Here is a 17,332-nt window from a genome sequence, read left to right on the forward strand (position 1 = left end):
AACAAGAAAAACAAAACCAAACACATTGTGTTTAGTGTGCTGGAATAAGGAAGTAACTCTATGGTGGGACATGAGCCTAGCCTGAGCTAGGCAGCACACACTAGCCTAGCCTAAGGTAGCACACACATTAGCTTAACCTGAGCTAGTACACACACTAGCCCAACCTGATCTAGGCAGCACACATTAGCCTAGTCTGAACTAGCACACACACAGACAAACACACCATGTCAAATCTGCCAAAAAGAAATTCATGGTCTTATTAATATGGGGGACAAAGGCTGAGATGCTCCTATGCTGAGCCCACCATAGGGTCTACTCAGAAGGTGACTTCAGAGTGCAGAGCCTCCTTTTCTACACTGATAGAATTTGCCACCCACACATCCTTTCTGGCCCTTCTTACATAGGGCTCCACCCTGATATGTGTGAATGCTCTTTTGTACTAACTGAATGGCAGATTTCCAGATTAAGGTCACAATGTTAAGCTTTCTAGATTTTAGTCAGTCAGCCCCATGATGTCATAGTCAGTGCCCAAACAATATATTTTTGAAGGACTGATTGATTTATAATTGAAGTAGGTAGGAAGAATACATTGGGTTGAAAGTATTCTTTTGATGTGTGTGTGCTCATGCATGCACACACTTTTGTTGTTGTTTGTTTTTTAATTTTGAAGCAGAGTTGTGTAACATGGCCTACAAACTTGAATTTTAAGCCCTTCTTCCTCAAGTGCTGGGATGTGTTTGTTCTTTCTTTCTCTCTTTCTTTCTCTCTTTCTCTCTCTCTCTCTCTCTCTCTCTCTCTCTCTCTCTCTCTCTCTCTCTCTCTCTCTCGCTCTCTTTCTTTGTTTATGGGTTTTGAGACAGGGTTTCTCTGTGTAGCCCTGGCTGGCCTAGAACTTGCTCTCTAGACTACCTTGGCCATGAACTCAGATCTCTCTGCTTCTGCCTCTGCCTCCTGAGTGCTGGGATTAAAGTCATCTGCACCACTGCCCAGCTGTTCAGTCGTTTTCACACACTGAGGATCAACCAGCATGTAACATGTAAGTTTTGTTTATAGTTACTTAAGTGTAAATTGTTAGCGTCATCACTATGTTTTCCCAATCAGAAATATTCACTTTAGGAATGCAACACAGGCTGCCAGGCATAGTGGCTTACACTTTTAATTCCAGCATTTAGGAGGCAGAGGCAGGCAGATCTCTGTCAGCTCAGTGCCAGCCTGGTCTACATACTGAGTTCCAGGACAGCCAGGACTATGTAGAGGAATCCTGTCCAGAAAATAAAACAAAACAAAAACAAAAAAATCCACCACAGCACAGTGTATCTATCTATATGCAGGCACATCACATGGTGCTCTATGCATATGTGCTAATTTCAAAGAAAAGGAAGACCCTGGAGATTGCTCAGTGGGTTAAGACACATGCTGCCACATTGGACAACCTGAGTTTGGCCCCGGAGACCCACATGACAGGAGAGAACTGGCTCCCACAAGTTGTCCTCTATTTCAGCAAGCAAACCATGGTGCACACAAGGCTCCATTTCACAAATAAATAAAAGTAAATTAATTATTATATTATTTAAATATTAAATTTTAATATATCAAAAAAGAAAAGAACTACTCATTTCGGCTTTCTTCAGTGTTGATTTTTGTATGGTCCCTAACCGATCCATTCAGCCTACACCATGATTAAATGCCTCTTCTCTCCAGCTCCTTTAAGGTTCTGAAGAGTTGGCACCGTGTCTTGAAACTCTGCAGGCTGGAGAATTGCCCAAATGCTGCTCCTTCATGTCTACCCCATGATTAAAAGAGGAAATGGGTCAGGGAGAGACAGAATTTCTCTGAAGATATCAGGGAACCAGGAACATGTATCAAACCTACTGTGAATTAATTTTTCTTTTCTTTTCCCTCCTCAGAGCACTCCTGACTCTGCTGTTACAGAAAGCATAGAAACGGTAAGAAACTTTAAAGACATTTAAAAGCTGCATGTTTGTAAGTGAAAAGTATATTGACGATCAAGTACCCTGGTAAAAATGCTCACCCCACACTCCCAGCTTCTCTGTGTCTTAATCTTGTATCTTACAGCCACTGGAGACAACCTCTAATCATGTGTCCTGAGGCAGATTTATCTCAAGTCAGGGAGCTTAAATTGCAGCCCCATCACTTACAAAGCCCCTCCCAAAGCCATGGCAGGGGCCCTAGTGATGGAGTTACATCATCTTTTATTTTTGTAAAGTTTGCAAAAATTAGTATTGTTTAGTCACCATCTCTTAAGACTCTTTTTTCCTCTGCTGTAATTTCCCTCATGTTGAATAGTATTAGAACAACCTTGGCATTTTGTTCGTAACTTTATGGGTATTTGTTTTTTGAGGCAGGGTGTCCATGTAGCCCACAGTGACCTAGAACTCGCCGTCTTCCACTGCTTTCTCTGTGCTAGGATTCTGAACACTCACTCCATGCCCTGATTTCCCTAAAGAGGACCCCACCCACTCTGTATCAGTGCATCCCACCAAGACAGGTGAACTGTGCAGTTCATTTTCATCTTGGAGTGCTTGACAGGACAGGGCAGACCTCCTGGCCTGGGTGCCTGGGCACACCCTTTCCCTAAGGCTTGCCAGAGGAGCCACAAACATCCGAAATGGGGTCTCTTGCTAGAGAGCTTTTGTTTGAAGCTGCACAAGTAACCCTTGGCAGCACCACTCTGGGAAGTTAGCTCACTCAGCCGACAGCATGGAGGCCTGTGCTTACACAGCACTTAAGAGCTCCACCCAGGAAGAATAAGGGGTCAGGGTCAGTCTCAGATATGGAGCAAGTATGAGGCCAGCCTGAGCAACGTGAAATTCTGTCTCAAAGAAGAAGAAACGTTCTTCAAGACTTAAGTAGTAGGCCGGGCATGGTGGCACACGCCTTTGATCCCAGCACTTGGGAGGCAGAGGCAGGCGGATTTCTGAGTTCGAGGCCAGCCTGATCTACAGAGTGAGTTCCAGGACAGCCAGGGCTATACAGAGAAACCCTGTCTCAAAAAACCAAAAAGAAAGACTTAAGTAATGGGGGAGTCTCCTCCAGATAGAAGCATTCAGTGCTGGGAAGTCAAAAAAAGATGACAAGATGCCAGGCATGGTGACCCACAACCTTAATCCCAACACTCAGGAAGCAGAGGCAGGAGGGTTTCTGCAAGTTCTGGTCTACATAGTTCCAGGACAGCCTGGGCTGTATAGCAAGATCCTCTCCAAAACAAAAAACCAAAAAAGTATCCACCACATTGGTTCATACTTAATGTACTGATTTTTGTGTGTTGCTTAGGATGAAGGTACAGAATTTAAAGAGATACTCTAAGAAAAAAAAAAAAAAAGGAGAGGGTCTGGAGAGATGGCTCAGTGATTAAAAACATTTGCTGTTCCTACAGAGCCTGAGTTTGGTTCTTAGCACCAACATCAGGAGATTCACAATTGCCTGTAACTCCAGCTCCAGGGAATTTGATGGTCTCTTGGACTCTCCAGACACCTACACTTATGTGCATACCCCCACTCTCCCCAACACAAATGCACAATTTCAGAAGTTATTCTAATGAAAGAGAGAGACTCTTAGGGTCATGTGTGCAAGTGCGGAGCTGACACATCTGAATGAGAACCTGAGTTCCTCCTCTCCATCCCCCTTGTCAGTGAGCCCCCTCTTCCCTCCCATCCTGTGAGCCCCCTCTTCTCTCCCCTCCCATCCTGTGAGCCCCCTCTTTTCTCCCCTCCCATCCTGTGAGCCCCCTCTTCCCTCCCCTCCCATCCTGTGAGCCCCCTCTTCCCTCCCCTCCCATCCTGTGAGCCCCCTCTTCCCTCCCCTCCCATCCTGTGAGCCCCCTCTTTTCTCCCCTCCCATCCTGTGAGCCCCCTCTTCCCTCCCCTCCCATCCTGTGAGCCCCCTCTTCTCTCCCCTCCCATCCTGTGAGTCCCCTCTTCCCTCCCCTCCCATCCTGTGAGCCCCCTCTTCCCTCCCCTCCCATCCTGTGAGCCCCCTCTTCCCTCCCCTCCCATCCTGTGAGCCCCCTCTTCCCTCCCCTCCCATCCTGTGAGCCCCCTCTTCCCTCCCCTCCCATCCTGTGAGCCCCCTCTTCTCTCCCCTCCCATCCTGTGAGCCCCCTCTTCCCTCCCCTCCCATCCTGTGAGCCCCCTCTTCCCTCCCCTCCCATCCTGTGAGCCCCCTCTTCCCTCCCCTCCCATCCTGTGAGCCCCCTCTTCTCTCCCCTCCCATCCTGTGAGCCCCCTCTTCCCTCCCCTCCCATCCTGTGAGCCCCCTCTTCTCTCCCCTCCCATCCTGTGAGCCCTCTCTTCCCTCCCCTCCCATCCTGTGAGCCCCCTCTTCCCTCCCCTCCCATCCTGTGAGCCCCCTCTTCCCTCCCCTCCCATCCTGTGAGCCCTCTCTTCCCTCCCCTCCCATCCTGTGAGCCCCCTCTTCCCTCCCCTCCCATCCTGTGAGCCCCCTCTTCCCTCCCCTCCCATCCTGTGAGCCCCCTCTTCTCTCCCCTCCCATCCTGTGAGCCCCCTCTTCTCTCCCCTCCAACCTTAGCACTGTTTCTCTTTACTGAAGGTTGCTGCCTGTTTTGATGCTGTGCTGTTTAATAACTTTGTATCTTCTAAACAGATAACCACAGCTCTAAATCCTCACAACCTTTTCTCTTTATTGTTCTTGGCCTGTTTGTTACATTTTCCAGGGTCTCTTCTTACTGAAGAGCAGCAGTAAATAGCCTTTATCAAATTGAGCCTGTGTCTCTCTAGCCTCAGCTTGCTAAGGGTTTTGTTTTATTTAAATCAAGGATGGGGGCTGATAAGATGGCTCAGCAAGCCAACATGTAGATAGCACTCATATATCTAAAGTAAGTAAATAAATAACTATTTTAAAAAGTAAACCAAGAATGGGTAGTAACTTTTATCTACATTTTTCTCATTAAAAATGAACTCTGTATATTTAGGGCACACAACATAATGCTGTGGGATACATATAGATCTTTAAGAGAGGTTTCCATGGTGAAGCCAATAACATACCTCTGCACACTCGTGTTTGTTGCTGCTTTGTGGCCAGAGCAAGCAAACTCACTCGTTCATTCAGCACAGTCGTGTGCACAAGTCTGTTCTGTGCCGGCTGCCTCAGGTGCACCAGTCTTCAGAGAGTCAGCCTGCGTCTCTGTGTCCCTGGCCCCACTACCCTTCCTCTCCATCCCAGAGCCATGGCAACCACTGTTTGGTTTATAGCTCTGTATGTCTGATATTTTGTTGAGGTTCTCCATTAAGTGAGGTTGTAGTTTGTCTCCCAGGAGTCTACCATAACTAGAGGCTTGGTCTCTAGGGTGGTAGTATTGAGAAGTTCTGTAGGACTTTCAAGCCAGGGTGGTGCCTAGTGGTCATTCTTGTGTTCTATGTCAAGTCCTCATAAGAGAGAGAAGCCCAGCTCTTCTCTCTCATGTAAGATATTACTTGGCTTGTGTCTGCATGTGCTCCTGTCATTGCTATGCATGCTGTGAGGTGCCATAGCTGAGAGATTGCTTTTTTTTTTTTTTTTTTTCTTTTTCCTTTTGGTTTTTCGAGACAGGGTTTCTCTCTATAGCCCTGGCTGTCCTGGAACTCACTTTGTAGACCAGACTGCCCTCGAACTCAGAAATCCACCTGCCTCTGTCTCCTGAGTGCTGGGCTTAAAGGCGTGTGCCACCACACCCGGCTCGAGATTGCTTCTTGTATTAGTTTGTTCTTTACTGCTATGATAAATATCAAAGCTACTTGGGGAGGAAAGGGTTAATTTCTTCTCATGCTTCCATGTCACAGTTCATCATCAGGGGAAGCCAGGGCAGAAGCACAGGGCGGGACCTGGCTGCAGTAACGGAGGCAGAGACTGGGGTGAGAAGCAGCTTACTCCCCACTGGCTGGCTAAGCTGCCTTTTTTATGCCACCCTGGACCACCTGCCCAGGGATAGATCGCCCAGGGGTAGCACCGCCCATGGTGGGCTGGACTCTCTCACGTCAATCATTAGTGAAGAAGATGCTCCACACACTTGCATCCAGACCCACTGGACAGAGGCATTTTTTTCAACTGAGGGTCTCTCTGCCAAGTTGACTTCTAGCTGTGTCAAATTGACAAAGCAAAGCAAAACCAAACCATCTAACCAGCACAGGCCTGTAACATAGCCAGTGTTGTGCTGCTGTGCTGTTTGGTAGTGTTCTGTGTGGGTGATAATCTGCACAGACAAATATAGACTCGTTCACACACTCACACACAAAATAATCCTAGTTTCACAGGTATTTTCAAATTTAAATATGAGCTATGAGTCTGGCTTACTGTTTTTGTATAGCTTTGTCTGGATGGTTTTCTGGTCAGTCTGGTGTCAGGATGTGCTAGCCTTTCTTGTATACCTTTTTTCTCCTCTTAGGTGTGAGTAAGTCTTGCGGTCTCACCAGCAAACATTTTTATGTTTTTAACTTTTACACTATTCAATTCATTATTTAATGTTTTGAGTCTATTGTGGTGATAGTTTCTTTTATTTAGACATTCTACTTTATTAAAATATGGGTGTGAGGGCTGGAGAGATGGTTCAGTGGTTAAGAACACTGCCTCTTCTTCCAGAGGTCCTGAGTTTAATTCTCAGCAACAACATGGTGTCTCACAACCATCTGTAATGAGATCTGATGCCCTCTTCTGGTAAGAACACGTACATGCAAATACAGCACTCATACATAAAATAAATCTTTTTAAAAAAGATATGAGTGTGAATATTTCCTTTGTGGGTAGGTTTTTTTTTTTGTCTATTTCTCTTTCTTGATCATAACATTTATTTGTTTGTTTGTTTATTTATTTATTTAATTTTAGAGCTCGGGACCAAGTGTCAGCTCTAACTCAGTCCAGGTAAACACCTTATCTCTGAGCTGTCTCCCCAGCCCCTGTGGCACTCTGTTTTTAAAGTGAGTCTTCACAGATCTCGCCTGCTGGTTACAGTTTCTAACAGTTTATTTAATTATTTGCAATGCAACACCTTCCAAGTTTATTGAGTCTTGTTTTATGTCTGAAATGTGATTTACATTGCTAAGTGCATTAGAAAAGATGGTAGGTTCTGCTTGTTTTGGCCAAATTATTAAGTCCTTTGCATCTTTACTGCCTTTCTCCCTATATCTATCCTGCATTTACTCACTTAGGTAACTGTTACCTGGCTCGCCTGCCATTTTGTTCTGGTACTAATATTATAAGGGAACCTTCTCTTATGCTGTTTCTGCCATTGCTAGGAAACTTTCTCATGCCCAAGTTGATTGCATACTCTGTTATGTTCTGTGCCCTTGGAAACCAATCACGATAGAAGTCAGTAGAACTGCTTTGTATAGTTACCCACAATACGCTTGGACCCACACCAACCGCCCAGCAACACTTTCTGCACCTGCGTGTGAGCTTCTGTGGTATTTGTTTCTATCAGCTGCCCCTGGGATGGACCCAACGTAAGAGAGACACCTGCACCAATGTAAGAAATTATTTGGAATAAGACTTCCATTTTGAGTGGTGGTCGAGTAAAGTTTAAGTTCCTAAGGCCTCCCTGGGAACTGCCATCCCACGTGGCAAAGAGAGACATGTACCTGGGTAAATGATGTCCTAGTTATGAGTTAAGACCTGAATGTTAGACAAGTCCCATCCTGATAGACAAGACACGAATATCAGACAAGGCAAGTCTGCTGCCACCAATGACGACAGGATAAGTGTACAACAAAGGCTTGTTCCTAAGGAAACCTCCTGTCCCTAAATCCTGATTGGTGGAATAACTTGGCACAGATGTTTTAAGCTTAAAATTCCTGTGGGATCTTAACTCAGTGCCACCACCAGCTCCTGAGGCTGGATTTGTGGCCCTGATCAATCAGTCTTGGGGTATGGCATTCAATAACTATCTCTACTTGTCTGAGACTGGCGTCTGAGTGGTTTGGGTGGCGACTCCCAGATGCCAACACTTGACCCTGCCATCCTTTGGAAGAGGAGTCTCTAAACTGTTTGTTCTCTCACTTCTGTGAATTCTTGTTTGTGTGCTTTGAAACCCTGCTGGTAGATGCATACCAGTTTGGGAAGCTATGCTTTCTGATAAACTGACTTTTAAAACACTACTCATATACTCTTTGGTCCCTGGTAGTAGACATCTTTGTTCTACTTGGAATCTAAGGCAGACATTTGTAATAGCCACCCAGCTTTCTTCTGGTTATTTTTAGTTAACATATACGTTTTAATACTTGTATTCTCAACCTGTTTATTTATATTTAAACTGAGAATAAAGTAGAATCTCTCTCTCTCTCTCTCTCTCTCTCTCTCTCTCTCTCTCTCTCTCTCTCTCTCTGCATTTGATACAGTGTCTCTCTGTAGCTAAAGCTGTTTTAGACTTGCCCTATAGCCCATCATGGTCTCAAACTCACAATTCTGTTGCCTCAGTCTTCCAAATACTGGCTTAAACAGAGTCTCTTCTTGACAGCATATGGCTGACTTTTATCTTTTATTAGATGTGTCTTTCTTTTTTTGTGTGATTGTTGTGTTATGTATATTCAGTAAACATTGGTGATAATTCAGGGATATAGGAATAAATAAATTCTACCTTGCAATCAGAACTGATGTATCCACCCTTAAGTATAATATTTAGGCCATTTACATTTAATGCTGCTATTGGCAAGTTTGGGTTTAAGTCTACCATCTTTCTATTCTATTTTTATTTCTCTCATTCATTTTTCTTCCCTGCCATCCTTAAGAATGGTTATTTTTAATGATTTCATACAATCTCTTTTGTTAGCTTATTGGCTGTGTCTTTCCCTTATTTTAGGACTTAAATATTTCTTTTAAAAGTGACTTAAAGTTGAGTCTTCCAGTTTTTGTAATGAAGATTAAACCCCCTAAGCCCATAGCAGGTAAGCAGGAGGCAGCCCTTTTCCTTTGCTGTTGATCTCCCCATTGTTCCCTGTTAGCCTCACTCCACTGCGGTTTTCTACTTATTAGCAGTAATAGCTAATTAAATGCATAATTCCGAAGACAAGTTTTTAAACTCAGAGGCTCTAGGACTGAAAAAACAAAAGAAAACGCAAATATTATAAGGATCTAGTTAGCAGACTTAGAAGACGGAAGAGAGACAACATTTCTGATTGCTAGGCAGAATTAGCACATTCCCATACTTCTGTGTGAGCCATTTGTCACTTCTTTGCTTAGTGCCTGCAACCAAGCCTGGAGATTAGAGAGATGAGTGTCCTTCATCCTAGAAGCTGAAGGTCCGCCAAGGGAGAGCAGATACAGTAGGATAGTTTAGGTACAGGAATTGGATGTAAATTAGTTAGTTTGTTGCAAACTACAGTTATTAAGAAAAAGATGAATCTGTTGGGCTTAGTGGCACAGGCCTTTAATCTCAGTACTTAGGAGTTGAGGCAGGTGGATCTCTATGAGTTCAAAGTCACCCTGTCTACAAAGTGAGTTCCAGGACAGCCAGAGCTACACAGAAGAACTCTTGTCAAAAGAAAAAGAAAGGCAGTGGCAGGAAGAACTCTTGTCAAAAGAAAAAGAAAGGCAGTGGCAGGGGTACGGGGCTGGGGGGGGGGAGAAGACAGTGGCAGGGGTACGAGGTTGGGGGGCGGGAAGAGATGAATATGTAATCCTAGCATTTGGGGAGGCAGAGGCAAAAGGATCATGAGTTCAAAGCCATCCTCTGTTACATCATGAGTTTGAGGACAACCTGAGCTATGTGAGACCCTGAAGGAGGCAGGAGAATGGGCAAAGGAAATAAGGTTTCATTGAATTCTGGGGTCTCTTCAATCCAGGGACCACATTTAAAAGCCCCTTGGAAGTTTTTGCAAAGGTAGAGGACTACGTGGGGCTCGGCTCTGGGCAGAATCACTTTATCAAGGATGTGCAGTGGGAGCAACACATGGAGACCTTCTATGCCTCCTACAAGAAGCACCTGGAAGGGGAGTGGGAAGAGGAGCCACTCAGGTGAGTCTGAGGGAGGAGGCCCACTCAGGTGAGTGCTTCCTGGCACTTCCTGGACCCACCCAAGATTAGTTGCCTCTAAATACTCTTTCTGACTTGGGAGAATTTCAACACTTTAAAAAAAGTTGTTTTTAATTTTACTTGATTAGTTGGTTTTTGTTTTTGTTTTTTTTTTTGTTTTTTTTTTTTGTTTTTATGTGTATGGGTATTTTGCACTGTGTGTGTACAATGACCGCAGAGGTCAGAGGAAGGCCTTGCTCGGATCCTTTGGAACTGAGTTTTAGACAGCTGTAGGCCATCCCGTGGGTGCTGGGACCTGAACTGCTCTAGAAGAGCAGCCAGTGTTGTTAACCACAGGACAGCTGCTCCAGCCCCAGCAGATTCCTGTAAAATGCTCTGTGGAGAGAGTTTAAATGTAGCTAGCAGGAAGGCTGGCAGCTACAGTTGGAATGGGGTATTGGCCCAGCTCAGCTGAACACTGTCTAGTATGCCCACATCCCTGGGTTCAAAGCCCAGCACTGCAGACAGGGAAGAGAGGCAGGAGCACACCTGTGGAGAGGAGCAGTAGACTCGTGTTCACGTTAGACTCATGTATGGCATCTTCTATAACAAAAGATAACAAAACAGGACACAAGCTACTACTGTTACAGACATTTTCCTCCTTTTCCTTTTTGCTGTTTTGTAGTACTGGGATCTAACCCAGGGTCTGTGCATGCCAGACAGGCTGCTGAGCACCACCCCAACCTCTCTTGTCTTTCTAAATGTGATGTCATATAGATCTATATTTACTACAATAAGTTAGAAGTAACATGTGCTTACACATTGGTCAGCAGGTAGATCCCATTAGCCCGAGTTCTGATGATAAGAACTGAGCCCAGTGTCTGAAGTAGCCATGGGATTAAGAACCAGCTTGCCTTGCTGGTTCATTTTTGTTCATTCTGGAAAATTTTTGTTTTCACATGTAAAGTAAGACCTCCCATTCTGCTGTCAAGTGAACCTTAAATATCCTCCTAACAGGACAAGGAGTCTAAAGGCTCTGCCTTAAAACCCTAGCCTGGCTTGGTGGTTCCCAAGTCATTCCTACTGCCCAGCAAGATATTTAGGGACCATATTAATTATCCACTATGGGAATACCATGAGAATCTGCAAACACTCCAGTTCACCAGTACACTTTGAGTTTTGTGCCCCCCCCCCCCCCGCCCGGTGAGAATGTCACCCATATCTGGCCTTCAAGGGATCTCCTCTGAGGATAGACGTGACCTCCTAAAGCTGGGGTCTCCTTTGGCTGGGGCCCCACCTTCACTAGCACTGTCTTCCTCTATGTCCAAGGTCTGTTCGGCCCCCAGCCCCAGCAGCTAGAATGTGACTGTCATGGTCCCTGGGAGGGAGACCCACTTTCCATGTCTGGTCTTAATTCCGTATTGTGTCCAGGGGTCTGCATGCCTCTGACTCCTGTCTGTCTTTCCAGTATGGCCACCTTCCATTTCTTCTATACTAACTCCTTAACAACCATGTCAATGGATGTCAAGAGCTCTTCAGGTAAGTGGGGGTTGGGGAAGCGGTCCTTTGGGCAGCTCTTGCATGGTGGGACCGAGTGAAGATGCAAATCAGGCTTCCAGCTGTAGCTGGGCAGTGTCTGTTTGATCTGTGTCCCTGAGCCCAGTTTCCCTAAGATGGAAGGCACACAGTTTCAGGGAGGGGATACCCTACAGGGCGTGTGAGCTTAGCCTGGCTGCTTCTGGTTATGAACTCCCTTATAGCAACAATCAGACCAAACTCTGGGATCCGTATGGATACTGACCTTTCCAGAAGATGTGAAAACAGCCCAAGGGCAGCTGTCCTTACCCTAGGAGCACCTTCCATGGAGGGACCACTGTTCTTCCCCAGAAATCCACCTTTCTGCTGAGTGGCACCTGCTAGCACAAGACACTGCAGACTCCACACTTGCCACACAGACCAAAGGCTTCCTGATACCTAATCAAGTCCTTCCTTCTCTCCCCGCCCCAGGAATAGCATGTGTCCTTGGCATACACTGGAATGGACGTCACAACCTCTTCTTCTATTCCCTGAACAAAACTCAGAAGGATAAAACTGGTACTTGGACCTCCAAGACTGAAACAGTGCCTAAGCTCAGGACTCTGAGAGTACGGGCTTCTCCAGCTGAGCTGTTAGAGTGTGCAGCCAGAAATAGGGTGCTCAGTGGGCGGTCACAGTCTGTCCCAGAGTCACCAAGTGCACAGGGCCCCACAGAATCTATTGTGAAAGGAAAACAGGCTTGCCTTCTGAAGGCCAGTGCTAGGCCCAGCCCAGCCTATCGGCCAGTTGCTTCACCTCCAAGTCACTATACATCACTGTGCGCTGAGTGTATTGGTTATAAATAGCAAAACCCAGGGAAACCCTTTGAGGTTGAAATGCAGGCGGTGATCGGTGATCATTGCCAGACACGGATGCAGCCCCACGTGTGGCCTTGGGTGGCTTCACACTGTGCTTTAGAAGTCAGGTTGTGTATGCAAGGAAGTGCTCTAGCCCTCTCCCAGGCTCCCTGGCTTCCAATCCCCACGGGTCTGCTGATTGGCTGTGGCCTTGGTCAAGCCACTTGCTTCTTCTGTCTGATCTGTGAAGTAGGGTTCTAACAGGACCGGCTGCATAGAACTCTTCTGGGAATTAAATGAAATGCTACCTATAACGAGTCTAACAGTGTCCTGTGAGTGCCCACAAATAGCCACTAAACATGAGCTCTGGGGGCGGAGCTCAGCACTGAAGAGGTGGAGTCTAAACAAGGGGCTCCCAGTGCCTAGGACCCAGGGCTAAGCCAACCAGCCTTCCCCAGAGGGAGGCTCTGGGCAGGGCAGGGGCTGAGGGGAGCCTGGCAAATGGTCTCTTCCCTCTAGAGTATGAGAACGTATGGCCCTGTGCTGCGCCCATTGTAATGTCTCAGATCAGCAGCTTCTCCTCCTACCTGGCCCTCGTCTGTGAGGATGGTGTGCTCATTTTGTGGGACCTGGCTGAAGGTGAGTTCCTCATCGCACCCCTCAACTGTGCACCTGATGTCTCTCCTCCTGGGAATTCCTTCGGTTGCTTCATGTTCCCAGTCTGGGGCAGCTGGGGCAGCTTCCCCTCCTTCATCCCTGGGACCCACTACTGAGCTTCTCTGGCCCATGGACGCTCTGGGAGTGTGCTCAGTGCCTAGCAGTGCACCAGAACCCTTCCTTGTTACACTGCAGGGAATGATCTGTCCCCAGCACAGCCGGAGAGAGCCTGCAGCCTCTGCCCCTGCTCTCAAAGAGCATCAGAGGTCATCTTCCAGGGCCTCTCTGCTCCCATGTCAGTCATCAGGAACCCTGTTAGTTTTAGAACTGAGAGACCTAAAGGGTGGCTAATGCAAGGCCAGTGGCTGTTCTGGGTGGGCAGCACTGTGACTGGGGCCGAGGGCCCTGCTCTAGCTTTGCGGAAGCAGACACCTGAGGGCATCTACTGCCAGACCTCAGCAGGGATGCATGAATCAGCACCAGCTTGCAGCCCCTTTGGCCGGAAGCTCATTTTCATCAGGAGGACATTAGTAGATTCTTGTTTGCAGTGCGCACTTTCTAAGGCCATGTCTGTGTACCCTGCATCCCATGGGCAGCCATAGGTCAGCTAGGCCATTGCTGTCTCTTTCCCCGTTCCTCCTTACCCTTGGTCTCCTATTCTCCAACGCTTCTCTAGGCACGAGGCTCTTGGAGGCCATGAGCATCCCCCTTGCAGATGCAGCACAATGCTTGACCACACCTGTCCCTCATAGACTCCCTGATCATAAAACTAGAGTTTAGTCTAGTCTAATCAGCTAGAGTCCTTTTCTCCCAGGATTCCTCTTTGGGGTGGTTGCTCTGCCTGAGGGCTGTTTCTGCCAGAGCATCCACTTCCTCCGATTCTTCCTGGTGCACGAAGGACAGAACGTGTACCCTGACTACCCAGTGAAGTTTGAGGTTATGTGTGTGGTGCTGTGCACTGATGCTTCCCTCCACCTGGTGACAGCCAGCGGGACCCAAGGACCCACCAGCAAGGTGCTTGTTGGCAGGTCAGTGGCTTAGGGACAGGACAAAGGTGATAATCTGCCAGACAGATGGCTCTGTTCCACAGGTCAGACTGACAGCCTCTGACAGAACTGCTGCCATAGCCACCACTCTGCTGGCCACAGCACAGTGGCACGTGGGTAGGGCACAGTTCTGTGTTCTGTTACTATGCCATATTACCAGAGGCTCAGTTCTCCCAAAATAACTCTCACCAGTTTCCCTAGAGACCTGGGTTTGTTTGTTTGTTTGTTTGTTTGTTTGTTTCATTTTTTGAAACAGGGTTTCTCTGAGTAGCCTGATCTGTCTAGAAACTTGTTCTGAAGACCAAACTGGCCTTGAACTCACAGAGATCCGCTTGCTTCTGCCTCTCCAGTGCTGGGATTAAAGGCGTGCCCGCCACTATCTGGTGGCTTATACCTTTAATGTTAGTACCCAAGAGGCAGAGAAGCTTGGGCTGTAGAGTCAGTTCCAGGCCAGCCAGGACTACGTAGTGAGACTTTGTCTCGAAAATGTTTTTTAAATATTACATGCATGCAAATGAATCTATACAGTGTGTGTGTACGATGATGGATAAACTCCCAATTCCCTAAGGAACTGATCTTATCCTCCCCATTCGTCCCTGAAGGCTGTTAACCATCAACTGCCACAGATCAAACTTCTCCTAATATTACTGGCTGCAGAAAGCAGTTCTTTAACATTGCTCCCATGCCTGTAGATAGCCACATCGGGTCTCAACTGGCCTTATCTAGCTTGTACAAGGGATTGCAGGCCACTGGTGGCTCAGTCAGGGGGTAGGCCTAGGGTAGCTTCCCTCCCACTCCTGGAAGCGGCAGGCTGTTGACCAGGAAGCATCGTTTCCCTTCCTCCTGGTCTCTCCTCAGACTGCCTGAGGCGTCTTCACATGCTGGTCGGAGGATCCCGGCACTAAGAGAGGGCAGCAGCAAGGCACAGATATTGTTTCTCAGGCTCCTGGGTTTGTGCTAACAACGTCTTACTGGTGAAGCACATGCTCCTGTCACGACCACATCCAAACAGTGGAAGAATTTTTGCTTTTTTAGGTTTCAAAAAGATTTCATTTGATGTGTATGTGTGTTTGACTGCATGTGTGTTTGTGCACCGGGTGGTGCATGTAGCAGCCGCAGAGGACAGAGACGGCTATCAGATGGCCTGGGACAGACTGTCATGGTGCTGTTAGCTAGCACATGGGGACTGAGAACCAACCTGTGTCCTCTGGAAGAGCAGCAAGTGCCCACATCTACAGCCCGAATTTTTTAGAGAGTTGCTGCTAAATATTTGGGGTTTTTTTTTTTCAGTTTCCACCTGATCTTCATTATTGTCACTCCTTTGATTTATGAATTAACCACCTGTAGCTGGGTGGCGGCGGCACACACCTTTAATCTCAGTGCTCAGGAGGCAGTCTGGCCGATCTCTGAGTTCAAGGCCAGCCTGGTCTACAGAGTAAGTTCTAGTACAGCCGGAGCTACACAGAGGAACAAAGAAAAGCAAAAGAACAAAACAAAACAAAATTAGCCACCTATTTATGGTTTTGCCTCTAAACAATGCATATATTAAATTGTGTATATTTAGGAAGCTTGTGACTAGAATTCTATGGCTCTCCAAATTGCCTTCTATTTATTTGGCACTAACTTGCTTTGTAACACTGACCATGAGAGCTACTCACGTTGGCACACACGCCTCCAGTTCTACTTCCACTTTGCATTGTAGTCTTCAGTCTAAGCAGCCTCCTGCTGGGAGTGCCCCACTGTGCTTAGATTTTTAAATGTATTTATTTATGTATGTATTTATTTACTTACTTATTGCTACCATGAATGATCTCTTCACATATCTATGGATACACATCAAGCATTTCTCTAGGATAAATGCCTAGGGGGAGAGAGTAAAGTTTGAAACCGTCACAGAAGGAGAATGCCCCTTGTTTGTGTCCCACAGGCCTGTGATGCACATGGAAGAAGCTATTTGTGCCGTGGCCCCAGTCCCAGCCTTGCCTGGCATGGTAGGTTCCCAGAGTCTTGTTCCTCTTCTATGAGTGTCTTCATCATCCCTTCTAGACATATTTGTTGACAGCCTACTGTGTGCTAGGCATTAGTTATGCTTTGGGGTATGTAGAAATAGAAGAGAGACTCCAGGGCCTCCGGTAGTGCTCAGCAGAAGAGTAAATGACAACAGGCCCTGGATTCAACCCCAAGCATCAAATAATAACCACGCATCAAAGAGGAAGTTCCCACCCTTAGGGTGCCCACTGTTCATCAGGAGACAGATCACCAAACAGCTGCCTCAGAACGCAATGTAATGGATGCCCAGAGCAGAGTAGTGATCACCTGATGCAGAGGTTGCAGAGGGAGGGAGTGTGACAAGAGGGGACAGCAGAATCAAAAGCGTTGAAACTCCCCAAAGTTCAGGTCCGTCAGGATGGAGAGGGATGAGGGTGAGATGGGGCAGAGGGAGCAGCCTTTGTATGGTGGCAGAAGGATGTGGACAAACCTCCTATTGATGTGACCTGCAGCATGGATGAGGGGGGACAGGGAACATCGTCTTCCAAGTGGAGCTAGAACCTGCATGCTGAGCTGCCTCTGGATGCAGCTGATCTTGCCACATCCTGCCGACTCCCTTTCAGGGCCTATGATGGAGACAGGCCAGAGAGAGAGTCTGTGGTTCCTGATAGGACTTGGCAAAGGAAGAGGCCCATAGGGCCCCGGGAGGCTTTTAGAGTGCATGAGTCTACTATGTCCATTTTGTGCCCACCAGTGAACAGTGAGCAGTGCTCAAAGCTAATGTACTGTTGGGTCTCTCTAGTCTCCAGGAGATGAGTACACCCAAGAGACAACACCAGGAGAATGAGCTCAGAAAGTGACAGGAGGGACCCCAGAGGCAGACAGGAGGGGCCCCGCAATCTCAGGGCCAATATCACAACAGCATACTGCAGTGATAACAAGACTGTTCCTGTGGTAACAAGTAAGAAGAGGGACAGATGCTAGGAGATGAGAAGAGGAGTCCTGGAGCAGGATCTGCGAGAGCCGAGTCTGAGAGAAGATGGTTTTCCTTCCCAGGTGCTAATCTTTTCCAGGAGCCAATCTGTAACCCTCATGGACGTGGCCAAGGCTGAGGTCCTCTGTGCCTTTTCGGCCCCGACATGCCACCCGCAGGCGCTGCCCTGGAAGCCACTGTTTGCTGTATCTCCACACCATCCATATTTTCTGCTTCACGGTATGGAAGGGGATATGAGGGCAGCTACCCAGCGATAGGGTCCACTACACTCTTCCCTGACTTTCCTGAACGCTCACAAAGCATGGTGACACTCCTCG

General features: G+C 47.2%; 1 protein-coding gene across 10 annotated transcripts in view; it reads left to right on the forward strand.

Moving 5' to 3' along the window:
• The window catches only part of Wdr93 (WD repeat domain 93), a 43,005-nt gene that overhangs the window by 16,605 nt on the left and 9,068 nt on the right, over positions 1-17,332 (forward strand). For 5 of the 10 annotated variants that reach the window (XM_006541049.4, NM_001381992.1, NM_001381990.1 and 2 more), the window contains 10 exons: positions 1,908-1,946; positions 6,838-6,873; positions 8,807-8,891; positions 9,789-9,960; positions 11,426-11,496; positions 11,965-12,051; positions 12,849-12,968; positions 13,801-14,014; positions 15,960-16,023; positions 17,078-17,234. In XM_006541049.4, the coding sequence (XP_006541112.1) occupies positions 1,908-1,946; positions 6,838-6,873; positions 8,807-8,891; positions 9,789-9,960; positions 11,426-11,496; positions 11,965-12,051; positions 12,849-12,968; positions 13,801-14,014; positions 15,960-16,023; positions 17,078-17,234 (1,045 nt within the window). Of the gene's footprint in view, positions 1-1,907; positions 1,947-6,837; positions 6,874-8,806; positions 8,892-9,788; positions 9,961-11,425; positions 11,497-11,964; positions 12,102-12,848; positions 12,969-13,800; positions 14,015-15,959; positions 16,024-17,077; positions 17,235-17,332 lie in introns of those variants that run through there. The other 5 variants (XM_030242853.1, NM_001381991.1, XR_003946535.1 and 2 more) reach the window with 4 other exon arrangements.

The sequence above is a fragment of the Mus musculus genome, chromosome 7 (assembly GCF_000001635.26).
Source record: "Mus musculus strain C57BL/6J chromosome 7, GRCm38.p6 C57BL/6J".
Classification (NCBI taxonomy): Eukaryota; Metazoa; Chordata; class Mammalia; order Rodentia; family Muridae; genus Mus; species Mus musculus.